Below are 10,689 nucleotides of genomic sequence, written 5' to 3' on the forward strand. Positions count from 1 at the left end.
AAGCAGCAATTATGTCAAAGCTGCTCCTGTAAGAAACCAGGTGTTCGGGGTGGAGGGGGTCGAGGCACACGTCAGCCTTCATCATGTTGTTTCATGTGAGCGCAGGAGTCAGAATCAACCACGTACAGCATTTGCATTGAACCAACAATTTATTATAACTATCCGTCACAATAAAAGGCTCCACGTTAATTTATCTTGCTCAAATTGCATTACAGTGGATATAAAATGTACAGAAATACTTTGGAAGCTTTAAGCTCTAAACTGCAGATAAACTACACAACCTCAAGATCTGACATACATATTTACAAGTGAATTTACCTCTTAACATATAAAAAGCTATGGGGTCTCCAGCAGCAGGAGTTAAAGCACAGTCATGCTTAAAAAATGTCCCCAAATCTGCTCGACTTGTGTTACAAGATGCTGGAGGAGGAGAACAAATGTAGAGGCCCGATAGAAGTCTGTAGAAAGCCCACGATAGAGGAGACGCAGCGTGCGTGATGATGTGTTCAGGGTCGCTCAGACGAAGGTGATGCGGCTGCGAGCCTGGTTGATCTGCCACACGTTCAGCTCCTCGTACTCCTCCAAGGCCTCCTGGAACTGGGCGGGGGTGAAGCCACGCGAGACGCAGCGCTGCTCCGCTTCAGCCATGCGGACCACGCCGCCGGCTCCACCTCGGCCGGCTACGCCCTCCGTGGAGAGCTCGCGCACCAGAGAGAAGATGACGTCGGCCGGGCGCTGAGTCCTGAACGCAAAGAATTTAGAGTTTAGGCTTTTTAGATCTTGGAAGAACACAGAGTATTGTTGCTTTGCTTCACAGTTGAAGGTTGAGTCAATTCATATTAGAAACTGAAGAAAGTTGGTGCAATTGTAGACATTAAAGTGTGTTTACAGGTCTGCATGCAGAACCAGAGACAGCTTTTTTTACTCCCCAGATCATGGTTGATTTTTAAAATGTGCTGCCTCAATTACCTACAACACAACTTGAGCCACTGAGTGACATCACTGAGGACCATTTATCACTTTAACAGCCATCTGAGCCTCAAAAGGCTTTATACTACTTTTATTCACACACTTGAAGGTGTATCATTGGTGGATGTTCTCTTGAAATGAATAATAACTAAAACTAATGTCTAAAATTACAAAATTAATGTGTTAAAAGAACTTACTTTGTTAATCGGATGCCGTTTTGGAGGCACAAACAAGAGTTTTCTCTCTCCTATTTTTAACAAAAGCCTCCTGGACTTTCAAAGCACTGGCTGGTAGAGATTAATGTGCTCAGTGGTGTGAACACGTCACTGGTATTGACGCCCGCCTCAGCGAACACTCTGCCGTGTGAACAGAGCTCCATAAAAACCCAGAGACGTTTTACAGCCTCCTCCAGGATATGCAGCTTCTCTTACAGGTATATGAGAAACTCATAAAGTGGATTCTGGGTCGGACGACATCCGGTCACTTAAGTTACGTGCAGCAGGAGCAAAACGAATATCATTAAATCCGAGGTTCCAGTGTTAAGACCAACCTTGTGGCGCTGGACTTGTCGGCTTGTAGTGAGTCCTTGGACATCTCCATCAGCCTCATCGCCTCGTTGACGTCTTCCTTCTCCACAGTCTCCATCATGCGGAGGCGAGCCTAAAGAAAGGCAACAAAATGAGGATGGAGATTGTGATTTGAGATGAATTAGACTAAATATGTATCAAAGAGGAAATTAAGTTGCATCTGGATTACGAAGGCTGCGCTGTGCCGGCACTGTCAGACCGAGACAAGTGCAATGCCCTCTGGGATGGCCGGCAATTGCCCAAGTCTCCGCCTCTCAACACCAGCTAGTCTCTCTACAGGTTGAAATCATAAAAGAAAACCTGAATATTTTTGAAGATCCTTATGCAGAACGTACTGATGAGGATTCTGGCCATGGTCAGCTTTGCATGGGTTTGCACAGCTGCTCCTTACGCACACAGGCTGGCTGCCCACCCTGCAAAGCTGGCCAGGATCAGACTGCAGCTCGCTCACATGGTTATACAGGCAAAACACTTCTGTAGCATCTGAGGCCATGTCCACACGTGCACGTGTTGCATGTTAGCTTTGGCCTTTTATACATGTGAACAGTGTTACAGTTGCTGATAACAGCTTTTGGAAAACTTCCTCAGGGATGAAGATATTCAGAATATGTTGTATGGTTTGTATTTGGAAAGACACAAACTGACATTAAAACAGAAAAGAGCCACATTGTTAATCTTGCAAACAGGCGTTTTCAGGTGTATAATTATGGACCAGTTGTGCCCGAATTCTCCAGTTTTAAAAACATCCGTGCACGTGTGGACTGGGCCTGAATTAATGCAGAATTCAGTTGATGTGCAGGTGTGGAGCAGATAATATTTACTCCTCAGGACAGCAACTCGAGCAGTTTCCTTCACACACAGATTGTTGCACTTTGCCCCCTTGTGGACGTCTGCGTGCAGCACGTTGCCATCCAGTCTGCCTGAAGTGCTGGTTTTGCAGTAGGTAGATGACTGCTACCTGCACAAACAGCACTTTTGACAGCCACAGGCCAACAGAGAGGACAGAAACCCAGCCAAGAACAAAAAAAAACAAAAAAAAAACAAAACATTACTCACACATTTGTCAATCTGTGTTGTAGACCGGAGATTTTTTGTCCAGCGTGGGAAAGAAGTGCTCACACTGCAGTAGGCCATGTTATCATCACTACCTGCACTGTAAGCACTTTATCACACAGTGGACTATTGATGAAGACATAAAAAAGGAAGATCCTCACTTGTCAACACAATATTTAGGCACATTTCAGGGGACCAGCAAAGACTCGAGGTGCTCTCACCAGGGCAGTGGACAGGCGGAGGATGGAGAGGAGGGTACGGGCAGAGGTGAAGGTGGTGTCTTTGCTGACTCGGGCCTCCTTCCTCATCTCTACGTAAGCAGCAGTGATGTAATCAGCCAGTGCCTCTGGTACCATGGGCTGCCGCTTCTTACACAAAGCAATGTAACGCCTGAGGGGACATTTAAGATCGTTAAGACCATATTACTGAACATGTAGATTGCGTTGGTGTCCGATGTGAAATATGAAGGACAATCATCTTTTTCAGTGCGTTATAAGATCACCTCATCAGTCTCATATCGATGGGGGTGAAGTGCGTGGGTGGCTGGCGGCAGTGCTGGTGGACGTAGGTGATGTGCTGGGCCAGACGCAGGTCAGCGTCAGCGTCCGGCTTGTCCTGGATCAGCCAGAGGAGGTCGAAACGGGAGAGCAGAGCAGCGGGCAGCTGGATGTTCTGCTCAATGCTCTTCCGGGGATTGTAGCGGCCATAGGCAGGGTTGGCTGCTGCTAGAATAGAGCAACGGGCGTTGAGGGAGGTCATGATGCCGGCCTGCAGAGGAGCGGGAAAAGTTAGTGGAGATGTGGCAACTTATTAATCTAACTAAGCCGTCTGTGGGGGTGAATTACAGGTGTGGGTCTGTTTACCTTAGCGATGGAGATGGTCTGCTGTTCCATCACCTCGTGGATGGCTGTGCGGTCAGCGTCTGCCATCTTGTCAAACTCGTCAATACAGCAGATGCCCTGATCAGCGAGCACCAAGGCTCCACCCTCCAGGGTCATTTCTCCGGACACTGGGTCACGCATCACCGCTGCAGTCAGACCGACACCAGAGGAACCACGACCTGTTGTGTACTGGCCTGAAGATGAGCAAAACCAGGAGAAAGGTCACTTTTTACAGTCACAGTAAATACTGGCACAAGGCTGTAAATCAAAGGACAAACTACAGTTGCTTATTTTGCTGTTTTCCAATTATTCCAGTGTCCAAAACACAACCTCTACACTCTGGTTAGAAAAGCCCATTAAAAGTTAATATTATCAATGGCAGCTCTAATGGAAAGAGAATACCTTACTGTATAAAATATTAAACCAGACACTGGACTTTTACTGCAACAATAACAGGACTGTACTCACTTCGAGGAGCCAGACGGTCAATGTAGGACAGCAGCTGGGACTTGGCAACTCCTGGGTCTCCCATCAGGCAGATGTTTATGTTGCCTTGAGGGAGAAGAGCCAAAAAGGGAAGAGTTTTACAGTTTTTACAGGATTTCATAAAGAAAACCGCTTTACTTTTGAGAAATGCACCACACATACTGTTAGGAGAAATTAGTAATATGATCATCCAAACCATACAATATCTTTAAGACGTTAAAAATGTAAGATAACTGCTGGGGGAAGATTTTGTCATTATGTTAGTGTGGAGAAAGAATTAAAAAGAGGTCAACTATTGAAAATAAAGTACATTTCAAGGAATGAAATCATCAGCATTAGGGGGTTAATATTTGATGCTTAATTTTATTGTCCTCAGATGTGAACACAATCTCTAATGGACAGAATCACATTTAGCAACGCTCACCTCTGATTTTCATGCCTTTGGGCGCCTGCTCGACTCCTCCAACCAGCAGCAGGAGCAGCGCCTTCTTTACATCTTCATGTCCGTAGATCTCTGGTGCGATTGAGCCAGCTAGTTTCTCATAAAATCCTTCATCTATAACAGTAATAAAAAATCACTTCAGCTGCTAAAAGAGTTGGAAATCCAGCGTGGTCAGGTTTGAGCATTCATACTGAATAATTTAGCTGCAGTTATTGAAGTCTAGACACCAACCCGTGATGCCGCGCAGCTCCTCCTCAGTCAGCTCCTCGTTGCCGAGCTCATCGTCCTCCGTCTTGTTCATGAGTGTGATGCAGTGGGCCTCCATGTAGGTTTCTGACAGAAGACCCTGAAATTACCCAATCGGGATATAACAGTCATGTTTTAGGATTTAGTACAGCAAAAAACTGAAGATCCAAGACTAAACAAAATTCCTGTCACAGATGAGAATTTCTTGACAATAGCCTAAATTCAGGCCCAAAGCGCCACACCTGAACAGCCTGTCTGAAGCCAGTGCGCAGAAGAGGGAGGAAGACGCCGGTGATGGCCACGTGGTCTCCTGGCTGGGCGAGACGTGTGTTTTCACCTCGGGCGTACACAGACATGCTCCTTGGAATATTACCGACGGGCACCTGGTCGCTCTGTGGGACAACAAAAGAAAATCATCAGAAAATTGTGACAGATTATTTTCAGCAGCAGCGAGTGAGCAGTTTATTGGCTGAAGTTGCTTACGTGTTCCTGAATACGCAGCTCCTGGAACTTGACAAATTTGGAGCCTCTGGTCTGCAGGTAGAGTCGGCCTCCTGACTTGTTGGTGACACATTCTTGGCTGGGACACATGATAAGCGGCATGAAGGAAGGAGACTGGATCTGTGGGAAGAACAGATTTAATGAGGGACTCCTCTAAAGGTTTTATTGTTGATATGAATGATAGGACCACAACTGATCTTACTGGTTGATAGGTCTCGGCGCCACATTGGTCACATGTGTACGTAGCGACAGCCATCATCGGTTTGACCTCAGTGGCGCGCGTCACTATTCCTCGAACCGTCACAAGATTACCGATGCTGTCAGCTCGCACATCACGGACCACTTTGGGTTTATTGGTGGTGGGTGGTTTGAAATAAAGCTCACTGTGGATGGAAAATACAAATGTAGTCAGAAAGGCACTCAAACATTATCACACAAAACATATATATGTATATAAAAATATTATAAGATGGCTAGAAACAAGTAAATACACCACTGAACTGCGATGATTAATTGGTCAATTGAAAATAGTAATTTGTCACAAGCCCTAGTGTCCCATATGGTGTTATCATGTAATGAAAACATGCCAATAAAAACTGAAGTCTGAATCTGCTTCAACTTACAATCTCCTCATGAGTTCAGGAGGATACTGGTTACGAGGGTCTCGGGTGTCTGCAGGGTCGCGGCCCCTCTGTTCCATCATCAGCCTGTGCTCAATGTACACATCCAACGAATCCTTTGCCACAACCTGAATAGGACAGAAATATTTGTGCATTTCCATTTTAATAAACAGACATGTAATGGATGCATTAGTGGTGGAGCTGAACCAGAAGCTGTAGTGTGATCCTGCATTAAAAGGGTATTATAGTCTCCATCTCCGTCAGCAGATATTCTATTAAAAAGCCATGTGCAAATATACGTACATCTTTTTCTTTGTACTCTGGCAGCAGCTCGTGGACAGCATCAGCAAACAGGCCGGTGTAGCGTTTTGCATTCTCACAGATGCTCTCGACCAGCTCGGGGTCTTCTTCAGCCACATCGTCCAGTTCCACAAAGACCGCCACCTGCTCCCTGTGGGCCAGCGCCACCTGCACACACAGACGAGTAATTAGACGACTCATTTCATCACACGACCTTGTCTGCACAACAATGACACCTCCACACTTTTAAACTTTAGACATATATGACAATGTATCCAGAGATATGTTCATAGTGTGGTAAAACTGGACATAAACAGTGATTTCATCTTTTATTCGTGTGATTATAATAAGAACAGAGAGGTAGTACTTAGTGTAGATGCACCAGATTTAATAAAAAGTGAAAAGCATCTTAGCAATTTCAATGTTCTTTTTCAATCTTTGAGATATTTAATGCCTTTTCATTGGACAGCTATAATAAGAAATGACAGGGAAACTTAAGACCGTAGTAAATAACAAGTAGTGTTGTCATGTGCATCTTCAGAGTCTGTCAGAGAACATGGCATCAAAATGTCTAAATCTGTGCTCAAGTAGACTTTACACCATACTCAAATGCCCTACTCTTCTCCATGTGAAGCAGCTGAATCATGTTAATCTCCAACCAATAAAAACTCTATACATTTGATCAAAATCATGCAAGAGATCAGTTAATTGGTCTGAAGGCATTGTGTTTAGCAACAACTAATTAATTCCAGTTCAAAGAAAAAAAAAAATGGCTGAAATTAAAGACAAACGTCAGTCTACCTCTCACCAGCATGTTTTCCTCCACCTCATTTATTCAGTATTGTGTGGGATTGTGTCAATATCATCTTTCAGTCAACAACACCTCTCAAGGCCGCAGCTGCCAACTCAGAAAGCCAAGCCCATTTATTAATTGTTAACTATACTTACAAGTTGAGCTCCATATTTGAAAACCTTCTTCCCGTTGTCATCCTCTGAGTAAAACTCCTGCAGGAATCTTTTGCATTTGTCTGCAAAAAACACACACACACACAAACACCTTTCAGCACTATTTAACAGCAGGAAAACACAGGCCACATCCAGCAGACACTAGGTGGAGATTTTGTTGTACACACAAACATCATTGTTTACTGCCATCAAATTTCCTTTTGTTTAAAATGTTAGATCCAAGTTTGCAAGTTTAAGAGCTGAACATGTTGGTCACCAGCACCAGCAGTGGGCCTGCAGACTGGGAGCTAATTTGTTGTCCTGCGACGACCCCCTTTGTTGAGTAACATGGCATCCTGTAATCTCGATGAGTCACTATTGCCTACAGTAAAGCACAAACTGCCACTGATGTACTACACGAAGCAAATTCCGCTCGAGTGTGGCCATAATCACAGTCCTGGAAGCAAATCACTGACATTACGCAGCAGATCGCTCCGGGATGAGAATGTAAATACAACAACAGTCGCGCTCAGTTCAGTGTCCATTTTTTTTTGTGTGTGTGTGAGAGGAGAGAAAATATCGCTCACTTCTCGAAAGAACCAGAACTACTAAGAATATTTAATTCCACGTTACAATAAACAAAACTAGTCCTAACGCGGCGGTTAAAACACTCCACTTACTTTGACGCCGTGGCAGAAAAACTGCAGCTGAGCTTTATTATTTCTCTGTTCGAGGATGTTATTGTAAACAAAGCAGCACATGGCTTTTGTGCCTCGTCACTCGCATATCCCTCCGCGGCCCGTCCGCTCTTAGAAATAGTCCCGGCTGTTGTTTTCGAACCACGGCCAGCCATCTTCTAACGTTAGCTTTTTTGGTTAGCTTAGCCGAGTTGCCTTCACAGCAATGAAGACAGCTCCATCCACATTAGCTCCAGCTCTTAACATAATCACGTAGCGGTAAGAGATCGATGACAGTGATTGGCGCGGGTGGGTTCCGACGGTTGATGCGCTCCGAGTCAAACTTGTAGCTGAACGGTGTGATGCAGCGGGCTGGAAGATGGCTCGGGTCGCTTTAAAGTTTCGGTTTTGAGCAAAAAAGGGCTCAATGAATATCAAAACGATCCGTTACGTAGCCATGTTAAGTGATTTAAATTGAAAGCTAGAGCAACCCTCGCGTCCGTCGTTTCCAATCGTGCATTGTCTGGTTTATTTGCACATAATCAATATGAGGCGTGTGTTAAACCCCCCTGCCTCCCACCACCACAATAGAAACCAAGCTTCTGAAGTGCCCTTGAGCAAGACACAAGGAAACCAGTCCCCTTAAATGCTGGCATTATTCTTCACACCGTACACAAATGCATGTAAACGTCTGTCATTCATCTAGTAAACTAATTAGCTAGCTAACCTAAGGTAAACTAGGTTCGGGCAGCTAGCTAACAGTAATGTGCAGTAAATGATTACAGAGATAAACACGACTGAAATAAGAATTAAACATTGTGGACAAGTGCTGAACACATCTATTTAACTCAGTGACGTTATTTGAAGGCGTTTACCTGTATTGTCATTGTTGAAACTCAAGTTAATCACTTAACGTACAAAAAAAAATACAAAAAAAAAGAAACTACAAAGAGTAAGAACACGTCCGTTGGGATGGTTATCTGTCATGTCTGCCCAAATCCGCCCTAACAATGCCAACCGATAAGAGGGACAAATGGGATTGTTGTGATGCTTTGAGCGTTGAAATAATATTACACATTATAGAATTAAGTAATGGCACATTATCCAATTAACTCATAGTAATATCTTATCACTTGTACGTTCCGTTTGGCTACATTAGCTCACTAAGTGCAAGTTATTGTTGGACATGTGCTTGCACGGTGGCGCCTGCTCCTTTGTTTAAGCGGATCCATCCGGGTCACTGCATAGTCACAGGCTCGCAGACAATGCCGACAAGTTCGCTAACGTTCAGAAAAGTTTGAACAACCTCGACGTGTAAACTAGTCTACGGCAGAGTACATTTAATAGACAACACTAACAGGCTTCATTACAAGGGTTGTGCCCAAATGGAAGTAAAGTTAATGCAAAGGGGAAAAACGAGGAGGTAACGTGAACATATGAGGCTGCACAAACACAGTGACTTAAGATTGCTAAAAGTTATGTAAGCTAACTTTATATCCAGTGCACTCACTGATATATATCCATTAACCGAGAGATGCAGAGGACATTTTATGGAACACAAAGATACACGTTCAGTCATTTAGGACAACCTGTTGCTGCCATGCTGATATTGTGAGACTCGACCCTTTAACGTTACCTTTCTCTGCCGCGTAATCCTTTCGAGCCATGGCTTCACAAGTTGACCCTCGGTTGAGATAACTTCACACCAAAATCCCCAAAAGTACCGACGAACCGTAGAAGCAGTCTAAAGTCACGGTTTAGTTACTTCTCAGCCGCCGCAGACCAGCATTCATTCACTTACAGCTCGCTGTTCTCTCCGGTCGCGGTGCAAGAAGTGGCGCGAATCTGACGTTTGCAGCAGCCAATTGTGTCGCTCCTTTCCGCGAGGAGGGGCGGGCTTTCGCGGTGGCGCGAAAGTTGCGGGTGGATGTGTGTCACGTGACTCTCCAAACTTCCGCCCCGTGAGTGGGGAATGGCGCGAAAGGCGATCATTGGATTTCACTAAACACAGTGACCCCAGAGTGAACTCAGTCTACAGCCCACAGCCTGCTGTAGGAACGATATAAACACCAAGTCATGGCTGAAATAAACCGATTTAAACTCTGTTCTCTTACTGTCATGACGCTTGATGATGTCATGGTGGTTTCCTCACAGATAACTTCACAAAGGAGGTGCCCTTAAAGGGTCATTCCACCTTTTTTACACCTTAAAGTGTGTTTACAGGTAGAGTACAACTTGTTCATGTGTGGGTAAAAAGTTGTATAAAGCCTTTTGTGGCTCCAGAGGAGGCGGCATGGTATCTGACATACTGCCTCTAGTGATGTCACTCAGTTGCCAAGTTGCATTGTGGGTAATGTATGCAGCATGTTTACAAGAGGAAGAAGAATGTGTGTAATAGAAAAGGTGATTTATCTGGCTTCGCTATATCAATTCTGATAATTTGATTTTAAACTGCGTGCAAGACCAGAGGAGTGCTCTTCAAAACCTGCTGACTGCATTACCCACAATGCAACTTAGCCACCAAGTGAAATCACAGGAGGGAATTTATCAGAATACATTCAGCTTCCTCTGGAGCCACAAAAGCCTTTATGCAACTTTTTACCACATGTAAATTTGTCCTGTCAACACACTTTAATGTGTTTCATATTTTGTTTTTCTGTCATGAATGTGTGATTACATTAAGACACTTGTAATAAAAAATAAACTGATGAGTGCATTGCTTTTAATGTCTTCCATTACCTTCGGTGTTGAGTTTAATATTATTTTATTTTATAACCATTTTTCAGCATTTAATTCAGTTCATCTTAACTAACCACTAGCATTTACTGAAAAAGATGCTGGGAGCATAAAGTGTAATGGTAACATAACTTTCCGACCACAGTCATGTATCTCATATTGTGCATTATGTATATCTTCCAATAGAGCCTGACATCTCAGTTGTAAATACAGTTTCATGTGACTTCATCAAAGACAGACTTTCAG

General features: G+C 44.1%; 1 protein-coding gene across 1 annotated transcript; it reads right to left on the reverse strand.

Moving 5' to 3' along the window:
- Positions 1-130: 130 nt before the first annotated feature.
- mcm7 (minichromosome maintenance complex component 7) lies at positions 131-9,557 on the reverse strand. The gene is made up of 15 exons (XM_037077717.1): positions 9,344-9,557; positions 7,034-7,113; positions 6,089-6,253; positions 5,789-5,913; positions 5,368-5,548; positions 5,148-5,285; positions 4,907-5,056; positions 4,650-4,764; positions 4,401-4,532; positions 3,959-4,042; positions 3,473-3,684; positions 3,112-3,377; positions 2,831-2,999; positions 1,520-1,629; positions 131-742 (listed from the first exon to the last, which is right to left on the reverse strand). Exons 1-15 carry the CDS (start codon positions 9,372-9,374, stop codon positions 517-519), a joined length of 2,184 nt encoding a protein of 727 aa, XP_036933612.1. The 5' UTR covers positions 9,375-9,557; the 3' UTR covers positions 131-516.
- Positions 9,558-10,689: the final 1,132 nt, after the last annotated feature.

This window comes from Acanthopagrus latus, chromosome 18 (genome assembly GCF_904848185.1).
Source record: "Acanthopagrus latus isolate v.2019 chromosome 18, fAcaLat1.1, whole genome shotgun sequence".
Taxonomy (NCBI): domain Eukaryota; kingdom Metazoa; phylum Chordata; class Actinopteri; order Spariformes; family Sparidae; genus Acanthopagrus; species Acanthopagrus latus.